The sequence below is a fragment of the Aspergillus affinis genome (assembly GCF_023601865.1).
Source record: "Aspergillus affinis strain CMG 70 chromosome Unknown NODE_8_length_531634_cov_87_933514, whole genome shotgun sequence".
Lineage (NCBI taxonomy): Eukaryota > Fungi > Ascomycota > Eurotiomycetes > Eurotiales > Aspergillaceae > Aspergillus > Aspergillus affinis.
The window spans coordinates 222,230-242,578 of record NW_026515789.1 but is presented as its reverse complement, the minus strand read 5'-3'; the positions used below and the strand labels follow the sequence as shown (position 1 = coordinate 242,578).

Genomic DNA, 20,349 nt, shown 5'->3' with positions numbered 1-20,349 from the left:
ATTTATTTGTGCCTCTCAAGCTGGAGGAGGCCTTGGGGCAAATCTCACCTTTAATCTCCTTTTTCCGGTACTGCACAGACCTTTATTTCTGATTTGATTAGTCTTGACTCGCTTCCCTGTGCTGTCACCCATGGTGGCGTGCATCTGAAAAGTGAAGGTTCCTTTTGTTCCCATTGTTAGCCATGGTTATATTGGTGTCCGCGACCACACATTATAGCTGGATGATTTGATGGTATTGCTACTGGACAAGAATTTTGTAATTTTTGCCCGAAGGACATATTCCGTTTCTACTTGGACGAGGAATGCCGTGATCTCTCATCTGTTGCGACAACACACACAGCGTACCTGTATAGGTTGAAACCGGCGCCATGGAGTTCATGGATATTATTGGGTAAGTTGTTTATGATTTGGCGAGGCTGCCCTTTTTTGTCTATTTCTCTCCCATCTTTCAGATGTAACAGCTGAGTGACCGTCTATCTTGCAGCGAACTCCAGGCCCTCCCCGATAACGTTCACATCCTGTGTCCTCGACAACATGACGACGACCACGGACGATACGACGATCCGAACGAAGTGGACGAGTCGGGAAAGCCCATGGCGGACGTGATAACAGCAGCGACGACTCGCAAGGAGAAGTTCCTGTCCTGTATGCGCATCTTAGCCTACAGCCAAGAAGAGATCAAGGAGCTGCAGAATTGGATCTGGCGGAAACTGGACGACTCGCTCGAAAAATGCGACCTCTGCATCAAGAAATACTACACGGGAAAAATCTGGCTCATGGAGCACCTGAAAGAGACCTACGATGACGAGGATATCGAGCGGTTCGCGCGCATGCTGGACGAATGGGATATTAAACGGATAACGAGGAATCTGATCACGGCGACGGAAAAGCTGAAAGCGGTTCCGCTGCAGGAGATTGGATTGCATGTGTTGGATCGGGCGTCGTTGCTGTCGATCTTTGAGACGCTGAGTTGTGACGCTATGTTGCGGAATGATGCGTTGTTGCAGCAGCATTTCGATGAGCCGTTTCGTTTGATTCAGACGAAGCGGACCCTGAAGGTGTCGGATTATATCCCTGCCGTGACGCGGTTCCTGTTTGATCCCAATCAGGGCCGCAGCTATTGGGCGATTAGCTCGTGGATGCGGTATTCGCGGCCTCCTTCGACGATGGAATTCGACTGGGCGGTTAAGGAGGGACTGCTGGATGCGCTGCGGATGGCGTCTCAGCAGCCCGCGCAAATAGCGGTGATTCAGAGACTTTGGCGCGGAATGCAGCTGGTCGTTCGCCGCTTGGATAAGGACCAAATTACGCATAACCTGCGCGCCCTTGAGATCGATCCGTGTCGCCTTTCAGTGGACCATCTCGGAATTCAATCACCGGGATTGAGGTTCTTGTTGAACACGATTCAGATTTTCCTGGAGAAAGCTCCAGGAGACTTTTGGGACGCCATGCAAACGATATCACCGCAGGCTCTCATCGAGGTTGTTTTCTACAACCCCCAACTGGATACCTTCTTGATGCAGGCCACCGAAGGCGAACCGTACGAAAAGTCCGCCATGAAAGATATGCTGTCATGGATTACCCCTTTTATGTCCTCCCTGAAAGGTGCGCATCAGCCATCGGCGTGTAGGTCTTTGGTGTATCAGCTTCTCGATCGCCTGCAAGACTCGCGCTTCCCCAAACTGGCCAGGTATCATTGTTTCCACGTCGGTTTGATCAGCTTGCTCCATACTCTGCGCAGCTTCACCGACCATGAGTCTTCCAGAGGCTCCGTGGCGCGTATTGTCCTGTCCGAGACATTGGGCGTTGTGGGAGCCAATATCCGTGCGATCCTTGAACCCCCTAAATTTGACGTAGAGCAAGGGAAGCAGCAGGAGATATCCACACTATGTATGGATGTCATTCGGAATACCCTAGCACTCGAGTGCCAGTCTCTCAGGAGTGACTATGAAGTGATCTTGCGGCAAAACACTCTTCAGCACGGGGTGAGTACATATTCGTCCACGATCTGGGACGCGGTAGTAGGCCATCTCCATGAAGACAACCTGCCTCTCTCTACGTCGGCCCTACTCGGTATACTGCCCCTAGTTGGCCTGGAGAAATTTCCTACGAGGGGTGATGCCAGTCAAGAAAAGACTCACTTCAACGTGATCTATGGACATCTTACTCACTTGTCGTGTCAAATAATCGAGCGCCTTGCGGACTTTAAGCCTGAACACCTTGATGAACTTTTCAAGAGCCAGGACACGAGCAGCGCTTTGATTTCTGCACTTTTTGCCGCCGACCTCAACACCTATCAAGCGGCTGTCGATCTCATCAAGAACGTCAGCGGCCAGTCCGCCAGAAGAGATGCGATTTCCCATTTACTGCAGGCGTTCTTCTCGACAGCGATGTACGGTCTCAGTTGGTCTTTCCGCCGGATATCGAATATGAAAACGTTTGCTTCGGCTCCTCGAATGTTACATACGGGAACAGACATCGTGGATATCCTTTGCGACAGCCAAAATGGCATGCTCCGAACCCGCAAACTTGCTGAGCGGAGGGAGGTCCTCTCGCTGCAGAAGCTCTGGGAATACTTATGGCAGGCTTTGACTACTATATTCGATCAGACAGAATCTTGGCATCTTCGAGGTAACGATCGATCCGTTATGCTGGAGTTCTGTCGGGATAGTATTCAATTCGCCGATTTATTATTCGACCAGTATGGCGTATTCTTGAGTGCTGTTGGTGACGCAGACCCGAACATGGAGCCCTCTGCGCGTGAGAGTTTCCTCAAATCCCCGAGTACGACGATGAGTGCAATGGTTAGATGGCTTCGACTTAAGGATGAATATCTAGCCACCACCCTAGTGGGACTGGTGTCCAAACTTCTTCGGCGCCTGGGCGAGCTTAGTGTCACCGCTATCAAAGACGATGCCCTGAGGTTTATCGAGAGTGTCGCCGTCACGTCGACCACGAAGACCATCTTGACGTTGCGGGAGAAGGCAGAACTTGTTCGGGCGTTAGAGGCGTACTATAAGAAACCCGTAGTAACCGCGTCGACCGCTAGTTTCAAGAAGCAGAGCAGCATCACTGCATTTGCTAAGCCCTCGGACGCTTCGGGTACCTCTGGTGCCTCGAAGACGCCGGATGAGTACGGCGACGACTTACCGGATGATGTCCTGATGGAGCTGTCTCGATCGGTCGAGCTCAATAAAGCACGGGTTGCCGCGGAGGCCAAAAAGAAGGCCGAGAAGGCCAAGGCACTTCCGGCGATTCCTAAGCCTACTCCGGCCCCTGTGAACCCTGCTCTGACCGTTCAGTCTTTCCGTGAAAAGCGAGAGAGGGAACGAGAAGAGAAGAAGAAGCGCGACCTGGCAGCGCTGGCCCGCTATAAGAAGAACGCCGGCGCGGCGGGCGTTGCTGAGCAAACCGCCGAACAAGGATCCGGGTTGAGTGGCATCGGCGTCAAGGGTAAAGACCACAGCCATCCCGTGGATAGCATGATGGTTTCCTCTGGGTCGGAATCCGACTCGGAGAGCGAGGACGAGCTCGACAAGGAGCTCTTTGGCGCGAAGACGAAAAGCAAACCAGACGCCGTTAGAGCGTACGAGGAAAGCAAACGGCTGGCGCTCAAGCACCAGGGCCCGGTCAAGAAGGTCCGGCAAGTGCGCTCTGCGAAGGACATGCGAGCGCGGTTGGCACCGGATCTGTCCTCGCTGCATCGGACCATCCTCGCCTGGGACTTTTTCGCAAACGGCGACCTGCCGCCCAACTCTGGGCGAACTGATTACAGCTTTGTTTCCAACGCTTTCAGGGATCCTATTGAGTATCAGAAGACGTTTGAGCCGCTTTTGACCTTGGAAGCTTGGCAAGGGTTCCAGTCATCAAAGGAAGAGAACTCGTTTAAGACGTTTGAAATCAAGGTCGCCACCCGTTTGTCCGTGGATTCGTTTGTTGAAGTCAGCACGGTTCTACCGGCGATGGAAGCTAAGGACTACGGTCTGGGCGAGGCAGATATCGTGCTTCTGTCAAAGGCAGAGGCCCCAACTTCGAATCCGTCCGCTCCTCATTGCCTGGCTAGAGTCTCCGGGATCAATAGGAAGAAGGGCACTGTAGAGGTGTCTTACAGAGTCAACCCTGGCAACGCCTTCATCAATGCTCTTGCTCCGGGTGCAACGATTCATGGTGCGAAGATTACATCTCTAACGCCGCTTGAGCGTGAATACGGCGCGCTTATGGCCTTACAATATTATGATCTTTGTGAAGAGATCGTGAAGGCCAAGCCGTCGCCCCTTCTTAATTACTCCGATTCCAGTCTAAAACCCATCGCGGATAACTATAACGTGAATTCCGCCCAAGCCAAAGCAATTAAATCCGCTCTGGATAATGACGCTTTCACCCTTATTCAAGGTCCTCCGGGATCCGGAAAGACAAAGACCATCGTTGCCCTTGTGGGTGCTCTCTTGACCAATGTCCTCGGTGACCAGGGCGTAGCAATCTCGCGGCCGACGGCCATCCGCGGCGCGCGACCTCCCGCAAGAACCACTACGTCGAAGAAGCTACTTGTGTGCGCGCCCAGTAATGCGGCCGTTGATGAATTGGTCATGCGTTTCAAGGAAGGCGTTAAAACGGTGCAAGGGCGCCATGAGAAGTTGTCGGTTATCAGATTGGGAAGAAGCGATGCTATTAACACGAACGTCAAGGACGTGACCCTGGATGAACTTGTGAATGAGAGATTGAATCAGAAATCCGGAAAGGACTCCGGTGAAGTCGACCTCCAGAAAATCTACATGGAGCACAAATCCGCCGATACCGCCTTCAAGGAAACTCGCTCGAGGATCGACCAATGCAGAGCGCAGGGCCTTCCTGTTCCGGCCGAGCTGGAACGGGAATTCGACTTGCTCAAGAAGAAGAAGACCCAGCTGAGCCAACAGATCGACAATGCTAGAGACAAGAACCATTCAGCGGCGCGTGATGCCGACTTGAACCGGCGACGGATCCAGCAGGAGATCATCGAAGGCGCCCATGTCATCTGTGCGACACTCAGTGGAAGTGGTCACGATATGTTCCAGAATCTGAGCATTGAGTTTGAGACGGTCGTTATCGATGAGGCGGCACAGTCGATTGAATTGAGTGCCCTCATCCCGCTGAAGTACGGCTGCTCTAAATGTATCCTGGTTGGTGATCCCAAACAGTTGCCGCCCACTGTCTTGTCGACAGTCGCTTCGAAATTCCAGTACGAACAAAGTCTGTTCGTCCGAATGCAGGCCAACCACCCGCGAGATGTACATCTTTTGGATATCCAGTACCGTATGCATCCGCAAATCAGTGCTTTCCCCAGTTTCGCCTTCTACGACGGCAAACTGCAGGATGGTCCGGACATGGGTAAGCTTCGGACGCGTCCTTGGCATCAAAGCCAGCTCCTCAGTCCGTACCGATTCTTCGATGTGCAAGGTCTTCATCAGAGCGCAGCTAAGGGACACTCTCTGGTCAACTTGGCTGAATTGAGGGTGGCAATGCAATTATACGAACGTTTGATGAGCGACTTCCAAGGCTACGATTTCGCTGGAAAGATCGGCATTATCACCCCTTATAAGGGTCAACTTCGAGAGCTGAAAACGCATTTTGCGGCTCGATACGGCAATTCTATCTTCAACATGATCGACTTCAATACCACCGACGCTTTCCAAGGTCGAGAGAGTGAGATCATTATATTCTCCTGCGTTCGATCTTCCAACAAGGGAATTGGTTTCTTGTCCGACATTCGTCGTATGAACGTCGGATTGACGCGTGCCAAGTCGTCTCTCTGGGTTCTTGGTAACTCTAAGTCCCTGGTGCAGGGAGAGTTTTGGAACCGTTTGGTCAAGGATTCCCGCCGAAGAAACGTCTACACAGATGGTGATGTCTTGAAGGCCCTCCAACAGCCTCAGTTCACCGGCTATAACAACGTTGAGATGATGGACATGGACGCTCCGGGGTCGAAGACCCCTCTTGGGGTGGGATCGGTGGGATCGGTCTCTCGACCATCCTCCGTCTCTCTCGATAACCTTCCCTCTGACTCCCCCTCGGTGTCTGCCTCCGGGAGAGGTACCCCACCCATGCCACTCCCGGAAGGTCCGTCAGGAGGCCACAATGGCTTGGATGAGACTCGCATGTGCGGCAAGTGTGGCAGCTTTGAACACATGACCCACAATTGCGACAATATCGAGGCAAGGGAGGCAACCCAAGGCACGTGCTTCAGGTGCGGGCAATCGGGACATACACGTATCATGTGCACGGCAGAGCGATGCGTGCAGTGTGGCCAATTCGGACATCTCGCCGCCGCCTGCAACGCGGCCAAGCCCCTGTCAAAGTTCGAAAAGGGGAAGATTGCGCGGGAGGAGAATAACCTGGCTCATATGCAGAAGCAGAGAGCCGAACGCCAGCGTGCCAAGCAACTCGGGGGACATGACCCTAAGGTTCCGTCGATCCAGGTGACCACGGGCTCGGAGGCCAATAAATCGATCGAGCAGCCCAGCAAATCGGTCGATTCCAGCAAAGGCTCGATCAAACGCAAACGTTCAAATTCGCCACCTGCTGATGCCCCGAGTGGTCCCAAACGCAGGGGCGATCTAAATACTCCGCCGAATGCCCCTAAGGGTCCACGGCGCGGGAAGCTCGATGCCAATATTCCAACTAGGCCCGATGTATGTATCCCCCCTTATTTCTTTTTTTGGTTGTCGGAATGATATTTCCCCACCAGTTCCCCCCGTTAGTTTGGTTCCTTTTGAGCTAATCGATTCCTACAGGGTCTAGGACTAGTCAAGCCATCTCGGGATGGGCCGGCGTATGCCCCTATGAAGCAGAAGAAACCTGCACCTCCAAGCGGCCCAGCTGCGGGCTCCGCATCGACCGATGTACGTTCGAATCCTTCCGCAGGTTTACTCCCACATGGTGTTTTGTTTTTTTTTTTCTTACTAATTCGTACCTTGCGTAGGCTCCACGGCAGCCACCACGTCCAGGCAACGGAGTCAGACCTCCGCCTCCTCCCATGAGGCGTAAAAAGAAAGACGCCGATCCATTTATTAGGCCGAAGAGAAAGTAGCTACGTGAACTTCTGCCGTTGTGATACCGGCCCGGACATATTCACACCTTCTTTCTCCCCTGCTTTTCTTGGGCTCGTTTCCTTTTTCATTTCAGGGGCTTGTCATATACCTTCGATTCGAAGAGAAAGGGTCGGATGACCTACTGACCTACCTATGACACGCTGAGTTTTTTCCCATGCATCTGTCTGTCTGTCTGTCTAAGTGTCTTGAGCTTTTGAGGACCTCCTTCTGTGTCCCTTCACATGCCGTTCTTCCTTCCTCGTTTCTTTCTTGGTGGGTTTTCCCCGTTCTACCTTCCATGTCATATTACATACTTTTTCTATGTGGTTTTTTTTTTTTTTCCTTTTCTTTGCTTTCCCTGCCCTGTACTGTTTTTACACTTACACTTACATTTACTCATAACCTCCATTTTGGTCTGATTGTAAGGTCTCATTCATCAGGAGGGTTACAATGTTTTCTAAAGAACGGGACAGGAGAGGACACGAAGACTAAAAGCATTGCGAGGCGTTTTGTTTATTTTCGTTTTATGTTTATGGCTCATCTCAGATCTTCCCATCGTCTACCGCATGTACTGTGTTGTGGAAAGGGATGGGAAGGGGAGAGCTTTATCCCCTCCCTTAGATGGTGGGTGAGGTGGTACAGGTGGATCTTTCTTTCTTTCATTTTTTTTGAGTTTCCTTTTTGAGCAATGGATACACGAATTGAATTTCACTTTGGTTGGTGGATGAGTGAGTGGGCGGGTGTATTGTTAGGTAGATTTTTGTGAATATTTGTTTCCTGGCTAGGTAGTCTGGAAAAGAAGAGGTACATACTTATGTATAGTAGTTATGGCAGAGGCTGGATGGGTTTGTATACACTATTGCTTGTGCCAGTACTATTGTGCAACATAAAGCATGTCGGTGACCAGTAAGTAGCCAGTGACTATAGGAAGAGGATTGAGTCCTGAGCCATTACGGGTTCTTTTTTTCTGGAAGAGGTTGGCACACCTATGTAGGTAGGTAGGTAGGTGGGTATGCACGTCCGAATTGTAATCACAGCAATACAAATACTGTACCTACCTAGGAAGGGAGGTAGACAACAACCGAGCACCATTTTGCCTACTATTCCATGCGTGGACAGCTTTAAAATCCGATCGATTCCGATCCCAACGAAAGTTATTAATAATATGATTGTTTCTGAATCGAACTGAATTTTATTGTTATTGTTTGGGCGTGGCCTGATCATGCCCAGGCCCAGACAAAACAAACAATTAATCAATCGACCAACCAATCAGCAGGTAATTTGGAAAACGAGACAATTTACCTATTACGCCCTAACTGGGCACCGCACTGCACGCGCTGCATTGCATCCTTAGTTTGAGGGAGAAGATACTGACACCGACACGGAGAGGGAGGCTAACGAAGACCAGACTACTGTACTCCGTACCTACTACTACATATGGAGTAAGACATCCGCCAAGAGCAAACAAGCAAACAAACACCTACCGAAATTAAAAGCACTATAAACCGTCGTGTCACTTTCCTCATCTATTTCCGTTCCCCATAATCAGCTCAGCTCGGCTCTCAGATTTTCGGCCGTCATATCGGTGATGAAATTGATCGTACGATCGATTCGATCCGATATGACATGATATGATAGGAGGCGGACGAGTCGGTGCCTAGTTAACTGGGTACTGTTTGCCTTACTATCTATGTGTCTACACTGGGTGGCTCTGGTAACGGGATAAGGAGGGAGGGAGAATCGATCTGTTCTACTGAGTATGGATGTACATTGTGCAGATGCTATGTACGGAGTATGTACGTAAGTATGGTTTATTGAGGGGCCGCACCGGCATCGAGCACTGACAATCAGTCAATCAATCCACCATGGGCTGTCGAGTCTTGTTCTGTCTAGTCCTGTCATGTCCTGTCAAATCATGTCCTGTCAAATCATGTCCTGTCAAATCATGTCCTGTCAAATCATGTCCTGTCAAATCAAGCCCGAACAGAAAAGCAGAACCTAAACAGCCAACAAAAGAGAAAATTGAAAAAGAGAACCGGACGATCAAGAAGGTCTAGCTAATTCTAATAAGATCCAGCTCATCAACAGTTCCATTGGACGATAGATCACGGAACAGGGAAGATCTAAGACCTGTCATGCCGATTGCCGTCGCATCGGACGGCGATGTAGCTTCCCGGCCACGATCGATTGGCGGATCGAAACCTTTCTTCAGAACGGTTACACGCATCTCATCGGAGATAATCAAATCATCGCTTCTTTTCGGCTCTGGTGGGTGGATTTGGGATATACTCTGCAGTCTGCATGAACGACAGAGACATGATGTGTGGGATGGAGACGGCCCACACGCAGGGTTGGACATACGAACTGGAGATAGCCGCGTACGACAGGGTAAATCCCTCTTTTTTTGAGGTCTTGCGCGATTCACTTTCCTTCCTTCCTTCTTTCTTTCGTTCGTTCTGTCTGCAAGCTTTGCCTGTGCATTCTGGCTTCTCTGCTGCGTTCTGTTCTCTATCCTCTCCCCTCTGCCCTCTGCAAGGGGGAAAGGAGATGTGGACCTGGACTGGCTAGACTGTCTGTTGTCTCCTTTTTCTATTCTTTTTTGACTACGGAGTATGGGGTGAGTAGCTACAGTTTGCTACCTATTGTTCTTCTCTATTCTATTTTGATTTTATTTCTGTATGCAGAATGCGGCAACCCCCTCTTACGGAGTACCATAGTAGTTCTCGCTCCCTGCACTTCCTTCATGCCGTTCCTTGCTTGAGATCCCTTGGGCGCGTGGTGCCGCTGCACCAGGCAAACCCTGACACGAGGTTTTGAGGGGATTGTGACAGGAAAGGGGCATGAGCATGGGGTATGAGAACATAGGGTCTCTCCCTACTTTCAGTCTTTCCTGCACACGAAGAATCGTTGGTGCCTACCAAACAAAATACACAGTATCTACAGTAGATGTTGGATCTTGAGGTTTAGGTCTACTAAATTAGGGTTTCTACTAACGCAGTAGTGAATAATACCAATTAAGTTGGACGGAATGGCTATGTAATTCCAATCTGGCAGCTTATCGCCTTCCTTATACTCCGGGGCTCCCGAATCGGGGAAGAATTAGGGCAAATAATGGCGAGAGGCGGCGGTAAGGCTCGCTTTGTGACTCGTCGTCTTCCCTCCCTCCCATCCTTCCCATCTATCACATTCGAATGATTGTCGCTCCTGCATCGCTCCCCTTGCCCTTAGTCGTGTACGTTTGCTTTTCTGTTCTTTTCTTATGCTTTTTCTCTTCTCCCGCTCCACCCTCCGTGGGTGCTGGTCCTTACGTTGGCCGACGGACTTACGTGCCCTCCGTGCCACTGACTTCTCCGTCTGATCAGAGCCGGAGTTGATACCTCACATCCTCTGCGTCATCGACTCTCCTTTGCCGCTCTTTTTCGTAAAGGGATGAACTCATTCCTCTTGATCACCCCACCTCGAACCCTCCGGATGGGTTCTTCGATAAAAAGACCAGACTGATGATCGGGTCTCCCCTTCCCATGATCCCATCCCTTGCGTGTAACGGTTCTTCGACGGTCCCTTGGTACCTGAAATAGCCTAATAGAAGCTGAGATGGATCTAGCACGACGTCACACAAGCTGGTAACTAATGCCGACCTGGGTTTCCCATATTCGGGACGGAGCCAAGCTTCCTTCCCTTTGTTCATCCTGGAAGTTACAGTAATATTCTTGAGCGATATCGTCGAACCCAGAACCAACTACGGCTACAGAACAGAAGGCCAGGGGGGGAAAAACAATAACTCCAATTGGGATCAGACGACCCTGTGTGGCCGCAGAACGAAAAGGAAAAAATGACTACTGCAGCCATGACAAGGGGGACCCATCTTTCCGATCAAATAGTCTCTCCCAGCTGGATGGAGCCCGCCGGTCTGTCATTTGTGGCATCTTGAATCCCGATCGAACTGCTGGCACGGACGGCATCGTCTTCGCTCTCAACGTTTCTTTCCTTTCTTTTGAGGATTTTTTTTTTCTCATTTTTCTTCTATTATGATTATTGGACCATTTTTCATTTTATTTTTTTCTTTTCTCCCTCTGTCGTTTCATCCCCTTTTCGGCTACGAAGGGTCCATCCAACTAGGCATCCTTGCCGCCATCTCCCTGTTGGAGAATTTTTATCCTCTCTTGGCCCTTGGACGCCGATGAATCCTGGCATGGTGGCATAGCACTACTTAGATCTAACTCTATCTCTTGAATTATCGAGAACGAGGTCCGCTCTTCATTCGGCGATGCATCTGCTCTGCATTCTTTCGGTTTGTCACGTCCGGGATGGACGCACCCTATTATGTAGGAGCTGACAGGTCGAGATTCGATGCCTTTCTTCTTAAACTCGACATTTCCTTTGCTTCCCCGACTTTGTTCTGCTTGAAGTTTTCTTTTTTCATTCAGTTCCCGCAGCGGCGCCATCCCTTTGAGTTCCTGTACATACATGAGGCATAGCACTTATTTCTTCTCTTTGGTTTGCCTGTCTCGTCTGCTGCTTACTTCTTTGATTTGTCTACACTCCCCTCCTGCATGACATACTTGATGACATCTGTTGACCGCAAAGATAACTCCATCGTGTCGCAAAAAGTATAAAGAGATTACGCTCCTCCTTTCGCCTCCTTCGCTTGCCCTTCCTTTCTACCCCTTATACATACCGCACGCCTTCGACGCTCTCCTACACTCCCCTCTCACCGCTGTCAATGCGGATGTCTCGTATCTTCCACGGGACTGTTTGAAATCCGATCGATCCAGCTCAGCCCCCTTATGCAGCATCGGAACGAGTCGTATGAGAACCTAGTCGCCCCCAGTCCAATCGTTCCAACCTGTCGACCGAGCTCGCAGCTATCCAGGCGAGGACACCGCAGCATGTCCGCCCTCACGAACGGAGACCCCCAGCGGCCCGAAACGCCCGCGAGTCAAATCAGAAGTGAAACCGTTCCCGAGTTAGTACAATTGTTCCAGTCTCAGAATGACTCTCCCAATGGCAACATCCAAGGCTTGGGGGCCCGCGATTTCTTGAAAGCGGGCCACCGGCGCTTACGGCAGCTCGCTCAGCGTCAGAAAAAACCAGTAGACCCCAAGACCAAGGCCGAGGAGGATTCTCGTCAATTGCTGGCGCTGCAGCAGGCGGGGTTTCTGCCGCCGCCTAAACCGAAAAGATCCGAGGCCAAGCAGAGTCTGGACTCAACTGTTTCGAGCTCGAATTTGAGCTTTAAGTCGAGTTCACGGCGCGATGTGGAGCGCATTGGACAGCCGTGGCTGGATGATCCGTTGGAGAGATTGGATACTCGGGAGACGAAGGATGGTCGCATGTCGTCGATTGATATCAGAGACCTGAGGTCGCTGGTGGAGGCTTCGGTCTCGCTTTCTCAGTTTGAGGATGGGAACCCCCCACCTTATCAGCCGCCTACCCAACCAAGCAGTATTGCAGGCGATGACTACGTTACTGTTTCTAAGCCAGGTGATGCTGGTGCCTCGGGGGTGAAGAACAAGGAACAAGAGACTGGCGGGTCTCGAAAAGATGGGACGGATGCTCCTCCCAAGATTCCAAACCCCCAGCTGGCTACTGGCTCCGATTCCAGGCCATCGTCTGCCGTGCCGAATACTGCTATGGATGTCAGCAACAAGGTAAGTTCTGATGCCTCGAGGCAAAAGCTAAAGGCTAACTGTAAGCAGCCCACTGAGAAACCTCAGGAGCCCAAGCCAATCGAGTCCAAAGACGCTAGGAACAAGTCAGCGCGTAATTCAACTTCATCCAACACATCTGCGTCGTCACAGACCCCGGCACACACGCTCAAACTTTTCCCTGACCCTATGCCCCCACGTGTCTCGAGCAAAGGAGCCTGGCGCATCTCGGGCACTCGCCCACCAAACAGGCCTCTCCCAGTCACTCCTGAAACCCGAGTACTTCGGCCGGATGACAAGGCCTCCACGGCCAAACCAAGCGGTGATACCCAGAGACTCTCTCACAGCACCCCAACCACACATCCCTCTAGCGATACTTCAAATGGCTCGAGCCCCGATTCTTTGGCACTACCCACCAAGCTTATCGGGCTTTCGGCAGCCAGTCCCATCCACGAAAAGTTTCCCCGTCCGCTAACGAATCGTCGACCCGCGTCCCTGCCATTGGGTGCCATCAATGCATTCCCTCTCCCTGCGCCCACACGACCGCTACCTCTTCTGCCAGAGTCTCTTGCGGGTATCAATGCGGATCGAGAACGAAACACTGCTGCTGGGCAACGGTTGTCCCAATCTAAACCCAATACCTCAGATTCCCGGTCATCCGAAGAAGTCTCCGGAGCCAGCTCTAAGGGGAGTAGCACCCAGTCTGGAGTGAAAGAGAGCAAAGATGCGGCTGCCATGATGCAAAATTGTACTTCCAAAAGCTCTTCAAAACATTCCGACTTTAAGGAGCTGGTCAGAACTGGACCCAGTCGAGCGGAGAGGGTGCGGGCATTGAAAATGAAGGATATGTCTGCCAGCCGTCTTTATCTTAAGGGCGGAGATAAGAGTTCAAATGACGATCAATCGTCCAAGTCTTCTCGACCACCCACAGAATCATCACGGAAAACTGGCGGAGAATCCATCGATTCTCGTCTGAGCGAAGCCAACTCTCAATCGCCACCCCTCTCTCCTCTGCTCTCCCAACTACCTAATTTCCCCATCAGCAATAACACCACCGGCAAACGCGTCTGCAGCTCGCCTGCACTCTCGAACGGAAGAGACGAACGCTCATCGCAGCCCGAGTCTAACCGCGCCTCGCGAGGTTGTCGCAGCAGCAGCGCACAAAGCGCAGATGTCATCCACGAGGACTTGCCCATGGGGCAGAGTCCGGCGGATCGCGCCGAAAGCCCTCTTCCCTCCTCGGAGGACGAATGCGTGAGCGGCAGCTCGCACAAAGGCAACCAGATGCGGCCCCTCTCTTCGCATCGACAGTCCAGGCCGGCTCCTCTCTCTGTAGGCGAGCCTGCCACCCACCGCGCACGACACTCCAAGAAGAAGCTGCTACACGAGCCCAACGGGCCCTCGACTCCTCGGAGCCGCAGGATCCGCGGGGTCGAGAAGTCCTCGCCGCAGTCCCAGTTCTCCCAGAGTACCTACTACTCTCAGGACTCACGGGGCAGTCGGCATCGTGCGTATGCCATGAACCTAGAAGGACGCATCGCGCATCTTGAGCGCCAGAACAAAATCCTTCAGGCTGCTCTCTTGGCCGCACTGGATGTCGAAGTCAAGGAGAACCTTGAATCTCTGCTCAGCGGCTCGACTACCTCATTGTCTGCGTCTGGCACCGGCCGGACTTACTCGACCACGACCAACTCATCTGGCGCGGACGAGCCTCGACGCAGCAAGAATAGAGAACAGTCTTGCTATCTCCAGGAGAGCTGGATCGCTAGTCCCGGATCCAGTCGACGAGATAGCTACGGGTCAACCGACGACGGTGCCAATGTCCGCGAGTTGGAAGACATGATCGAGGACTTTGATTTTGACTGGATCTTAGATAAGTCTAGTGCCGAGAGACAACCGGCCAGCCGGGGCTAATCTTTCTGTTTTATGAAATTTCCCTATTTCATTTCTTTCTTTGTCTTTGCAATCATTCCCTGGGAGGCTTTCTTACTGAAGATATTCCGTCACTCTTTCTAGCCCGTTTCTTTCCTTTTTGATTCTTTTTTGTCTTGTGTCTGTTTTCCGTTGGGTTTTTGACCTGGTCGATTCGAGGGTCATCAACAAACATCCGTCTCTCACTTCCATGTATAACTCTAATCTCCTTGGGTTCTCGGTGACTGTATGTACATCTTTGGAGGGTCATTCCTTCGCTGTATTTTGTTTGGGGTTTGTCTGTCGTGCCGCGGCATTTTGCTGTTTTGTTTGAAGATACCATTGGTTTGTGTTTTTGTGGATTTGGTGTGTATAGTGAATCAAAATACAATCCTATGTCAGTCGAAGCATATGCATATGAACTGAGTAGAAATAAGAGACACAGACATGTTAGGTGATATTCCTGCCTAAATCGTCAGGACTCCAAGATACGGCTTAGTCATCCCCAGACCACCACAGCTTTGAACAAACAGCGCCAGCTTCAATTCAGTCCAGAGAACAGCTTCCAGTGCGCAACTGAGGCTATGTCCTAAGATCCGACCAGTCTGGCTTCCAAATAATCACATCTCCAACTATTTCACTCGCGCACTCACAGCACCTCACAACCTCCCCGTCTCATCCCCCCGCATCCTCGAAAATGGCGGCCACGGCAACATCAACAACAGTAAGACCTTCTCCATACCAGAGACAGCTCTCCTGATACTAAATCACCATTCCCGAACCACTCCTCGAAACGTAAAATGTAAGGCAAGAGCTAACCGTCCTCAGCCCTTCCAGATCCCCCAACATGTCACCGCCCTCCTATCGCATCTGACCTCCCGCCCGGGCGTCCAATCCACATTCATCCTCTCCCGCAAAGACGGCTCGATTATCCAGAGCACCGGGCTGATCGCTTCGAAATCGACGTCGAATTCCCCTGTCGCATCCGCGTCTGCGTCTTCCCAGGCCGCGCCCGGGGTGTCGCCGAGCGACGAACCCGGCCCGGAAGCGCAACCCCAAGAACAAGCACAGCCCCCTGCGTTGGGCTCTCCTACTTCGCCGTCCGCCGGCAGTGTCGATCCCTCCTCGCCTTCGATAGCACCTACGGCTACGGCTACTACGGCTACGGCTACTACGGCTACGGCTACCAGCCCGCCAACTCAATCCTCTACGGCAACGGCGACGGCGACGACGCCCTACCAACCCTCCCACGCCGAAGCCCTCGCAGCACACGTCTTCGCCTTCGTGGCTAGCGCTGCAGATCTGAGTCACTCGCTGTCGAGGCCCCCTGGGACGGAGAACCAGTCCGCGGGGTCGAGAAGTGTCGCTGAGTCGGGTCTCGGCGCGGGTGGTGTCCAGGATGGAGGTCTAAATGGGGTATCCTCATCCGGTGAACGGGAAGATGGGGAGGGCGGTGAGGGATCGGACATGGAAGATGACGATGAGGTGAAGTTGTTGCGTATGCGTACGAAGAAACATGAGATTGTGGTGGTGCCGGATCGGAAGTATCTGTTGTGTGTGGTGCATGATGTTGCGGGGGTGAGTGGTGGTGGTGGCAGTGGTGGGATTGGGGGTGTTGGGGGAAGGGGACGGTGAATACACTATTTGGTCTAGGATGGGTTTAGAGGTGGTTATGATATGGGGAATGGCTGAGGGAGGATTGTAATGTGTGATTTGCACCTGGACATATGTTTTTGCATGGAATATACCCGGTTGGAAAGCAGATGCTTGGTCTGTTGGTTTTGTGTTTTGTGTCTATTCTTTTTCTAGGATATTGATATCGTTTGGCTTCGTTAGATTGCGTGTTTTTCCTATAGCATTGCCATTAGCCTGTTTGGCGTGTTGGAAGGATGCAGATGAGTCAATCTAGTCTCAATTCCAGGGGATCCAACTAAACCAATCTTGTTTCGGTGTAGTGACAATCGGGGATAAGGCGTCATTAATAATACACCGATGTAGGCCTTTCTGCCTAACATTTGTTAGTTCTACCTAGTTTGAGATCTGTCCTGGATGAGGCATGTCATTAATGCCGCCCACTGATATAAGATCAGGTTCTCTACTTCATCCTACCCTTCAACCCCTCACCACCACTTCTCCGCACTGTAAAGAACACCAAAGCAACATGACCCTTTCATTCAGCCAAGTCCCCTCCGGAGCAAAGATCCCTCCCACTCCGTTTCAGATCCACGTCCCAGACGAGGATCTCGAAGAGCTGCAGCTTCTAATCAAACTCTCCAAGATCGCCCCTCCCACGTTCGAAAGTCAGCAGGAGGACCGGAAGTACGGTGTCACGACCGAATGGCTGACCCAGGCTCGAGAGGCATGGAAGTCTTTTGATTGGTAGTTTAACATCTTGCTTTTTATTTCCCCTCTTCTGATCCATTTTCGTCGTTCATAAGGTATATCCAACTAACAAAACATAGGAGAGCCGTGGAAGACCACATCAACGGCTTCCCTCATTTCAAATACTCCGTGGACGAATTGGACGTCCACCTGGTGGCTCTGTTCTCTGAGAGGCCAGACGCTATCCCAGTTCTTCTGCTTCATGGATGGCCAGGGAAGTTTCCTCCGTCTTCCATCCATGTATAAACTTCGACTCTGTGTCGCGTCAAAAGATTTCAAGAGATCTAGACCAGATTAGACCAGACTTACCTACTACCTACGAATACTAACCAAAACTCAACCAACAGGCAACTTCACCGAGTTCCTCCCCCTGCTCTCCCTCGTCAAGGAGCGGTATACCCCCGCCACCCTCCCCTATCATTTCATCGTGCCCTCGCTGCCCGGATACACGTTCTCCTCGGGCCCCCCAACAGACAGGAACTTCGGGACCGAAGACATTGCCAAGGTGATCAACCAGGTCATGGTCAACTTGGGTTTTGAATCCTACGTCGCACAGGCGGGTGATATCGGGTCGAAGGTTGCGCGCATCTTGGCGGTCGATTATGAGGCTTGTAGGGGTATGTCCTGTCCTTTCCTGTCCTAGCCATGTTCTTGAACCTTGTCCCTGTGTTCCTGTGTTGCTTCAAGTCGCTGTACAGCGCGCATTGTGCTATACTCGGTACTGGAAAAGAGTATAGTCTGAAGGGTCGTGATGTGCTACGTGGGCATCAGTGTGATTTGGAATGGAATAGATAGCTAATTTGTTCTCATGCGGGGATTGTACAGCCGTGCATTGTGAGTTCTCCATCCCATGCCCTCCCTACCTACCAACCCACCTTGCGTCTCTTCACTTTGTCTAATGATAACCATACTGCGTGCACCCTCGATACATACATCTGATATAATACTAACCAACGCAGTGAATGGCTGTTTTGTCCAGAAACCCGCCTCCGTCGCCGACTCCGAGCTTTCGGACTCCGAGACCCAGAATCTGCAGCGCGCGCAGTGGTTCGCGCTCTGGGGATCGGGCTATTTTGTGGAGCAAGGAACCCGTACTAGTACTATTGGTAATGCTATTGCGACGAACCCGGTGGCGTTGTTGGCTTGGTATGTTGATTTTTATTTTGATTAATGGTTGGTGATTATGATTGATGGATTGTTGATGCGGCTGCTTGTGCATGGCATGGCATGTCCTAAGTCGATCAAGTCAATCGAGTTGAATCAAATCCAATCAAGAACCATCAATCATTGTAATGATTGATGGTTCTTGATTGGTTGATTTGATTTGATTTGATTTGATCTTTCTTGGGACATGCCTGCAAGGGCTGCATTGCTCTTACTTTGCCATGCTTTCACTCATGTTTTATCCCTATCACTGTCGTGAACTATGTCTGAACCATCGCTGACTTAACCAATACATACAGGATCGGCGAGAAATTCCTCGACTGGGTCGATGATCGGGATCCGCTTCCCCTCGAGACGATTCTCAAATCGGTGACACTGTACTGGCTGACAGGAACATTGCCACGGTCGATTTATACATATCGAGAGGTAAGCTACCTAGTTACATGCCATATCCTCTTTCTCATTCACTTACCCACATACTCATCCCATCCATTTACTATCGTTCTTTGTCTTCTCTTGTCTTGCCTTACGGAATTTGCGTCAAGATCATCCAGTTCATCAATTAACCAGCCCTAACAATAAAACAAACAGGCCTTCCCACCCCCACCTGTCCTCCACGCCATGGACCCAAGATGGTATATCCAGAAACCATTCGGATACTCATACTTCCCTAAGGAGTTGATCCCTGCACCGAAAGCGTGGGTCGCTACGACAGGGAACTTGGTGTTTTGTAATTATCACGAGAAGGTAAGTACTGAGTACACCGTATAGTTCTGTCTACTCGAAGACCAATGCGGAGGTGGAGCCGTGTGGAGAACACGGAGACAGGAGGGTTGGGAGAGAGAGAAGCTAACGAATATGATATTCAATCCAGGGAGGACACTTTGCGGCACTTGAGCGGCCTAAGGAGCTGCTTGATGACGTTTTGGCGTTTGTGGAGCAGGTTAGAGGGGATGTTGTTCGGACAAGGGTCTGATTTGGGCCTTGGGTTGTTGGGTATAAGTATAGACGCGGAGGTGGGTTAGACTAGGTAGATAGGTAGGTACCTTACGTTGGTTACACCACTGAGTATGAATGGAGTTGGAAGAAAGTATTCTCCACTTTTGGGGTCTGGTCTGGTCTTGTTTCTCTTGACTGTTTTTGTGTCTAGACTATTATACTATACTATACTGTAGTTGGAGGGATATGTATATTTGAACTGTACATATACATATACATGTGCAGATTACATTTGTTCATGTCGTCAAGGACACCAAGGTATCCCCTAGATCAGATCATTACTTCAGTACTACGCAAGAAAGTACGTACTGTATCTACCTTGTCTAGTCGAAAGTACATCCAGAGTCAGAAGAGTAATCCTTACAAAACACTTCGACCCTACACATACTAACTAGGTAGGTATGTACACCATCCACGAGCAAGAATGGAAAACCAGAAGCTCGCATGCGGGAAGGGAAGCCTGCATTAGCACGCATCCTGTCCATGCACGGCTTGCCCGATCGGGACGAGACGGTGTCGTTCTGTCGGAGACGAGCCAAGACAAGACAACGTGCGCGGACGGGGTATGCATGGTCGTTTTGACTGGATTTAGTCTTGGCTCTTGGGTTGTATGTACACAGTACCTAGTGGTAATATCTGATTACAGTATCTTACACCTAGGTGCAAATACGGAGCTTAGGGAGGGGGTTAAGGTGGCTATGAAGTATATAGTACATCATGAGGGTGAAATAAATGAGTCTCCACTCCGCATAATTTTGCTCGTCCCTCTTCACACAGAGCAAGGGCCCCAAGACTGCATTGCATTTGCATTCCTGCCGGCGTATGCAGCTCGAACCGGGTTGGCGGTCCAGTCTGGTCAACGTGTGACCCCGCAGGGGGATTTTATTGGATTTGATGGTGATTTTTGGGTTTGGTTGGGAGTTGGATTTTATGATGATAGTATTACGGGGTACAGTATGTTTTTTTTTTTCTTTCTTTCTTTCTTTCTTTTTTTTTGGATTACTGGGACATTTGTACGTTTTGGATGTGTTTTTGTCGGGTCACTTGGTGAAAGTATATATAGTCTACGGGAATACGTAGGGGTGATTTGGAAGTATACACTGTGAGACTATCCAAGAACTGGTATATGTAGAGATGGGAATAAAGACAGTAATCAAGGACATTCTATCATTTATCCT

General features: G+C 50.8%; 4 protein-coding genes across 4 annotated transcripts; all 4 read left to right on the top strand.

Annotated features, from left to right (window-relative positions):
• Nucleotides 1-368: 368 nt before the first annotated feature.
• On the top strand, nt 369-7,224 carry KD926_011055 (putative tRNA-splicing endonuclease; the record flags this gene model as incomplete). The annotated part of the gene is made up of 4 exons (XM_053096036.1): nt 369-391; nt 485-6,668; nt 6,771-6,878; nt 7,162-7,224. The coding sequence occupies 4 exons, from the start codon at nt 369-371 to the stop codon at nt 7,222-7,224; spliced, it is 6,378 nt and encodes a 2,125-aa protein (XP_052959863.1).
• A 4,630-nt stretch (nt 7,225-11,854) lies between these two features.
• KD926_011054 (uncharacterized protein) lies at nt 11,855-14,629 on the top strand (the record flags this gene model as incomplete). The annotated part of the gene is made up of 2 exons (XM_053096035.1): nt 11,855-12,718; nt 12,767-14,629. 2 exons carry the CDS (start codon nt 11,855-11,857, stop codon nt 14,627-14,629), a joined length of 2,727 nt encoding a protein of 908 aa, XP_052959862.1.
• A 694-nt stretch (nt 14,630-15,323) lies between these two features.
• Nucleotides 15,324-16,261, top strand: KD926_011053 (uncharacterized protein; the record flags this gene model as incomplete). The annotated part of the gene is made up of 2 exons (XM_053096034.1): nt 15,324-15,350; nt 15,455-16,261. The coding sequence occupies 2 exons, from the start codon at nt 15,324-15,326 to the stop codon at nt 16,259-16,261; spliced, it is 834 nt and encodes a 277-aa protein (XP_052959861.1).
• A 526-nt stretch (nt 16,262-16,787) lies between these two features.
• On the top strand, nt 16,788-19,148 carry KD926_011052 (epoxide hydrolase; the record flags this gene model as incomplete). The annotated part of the gene is made up of 7 exons (XM_053096032.1): nt 16,788-17,005; nt 17,089-17,248; nt 17,307-17,625; nt 17,968-18,154; nt 18,472-18,598; nt 18,764-18,919; nt 19,047-19,148. 7 exons carry the CDS (start codon nt 16,788-16,790, stop codon nt 19,146-19,148), a joined length of 1,269 nt encoding a protein of 422 aa, XP_052959860.1.
• Nucleotides 19,149-20,349: the final 1,201 nt, after the last annotated feature.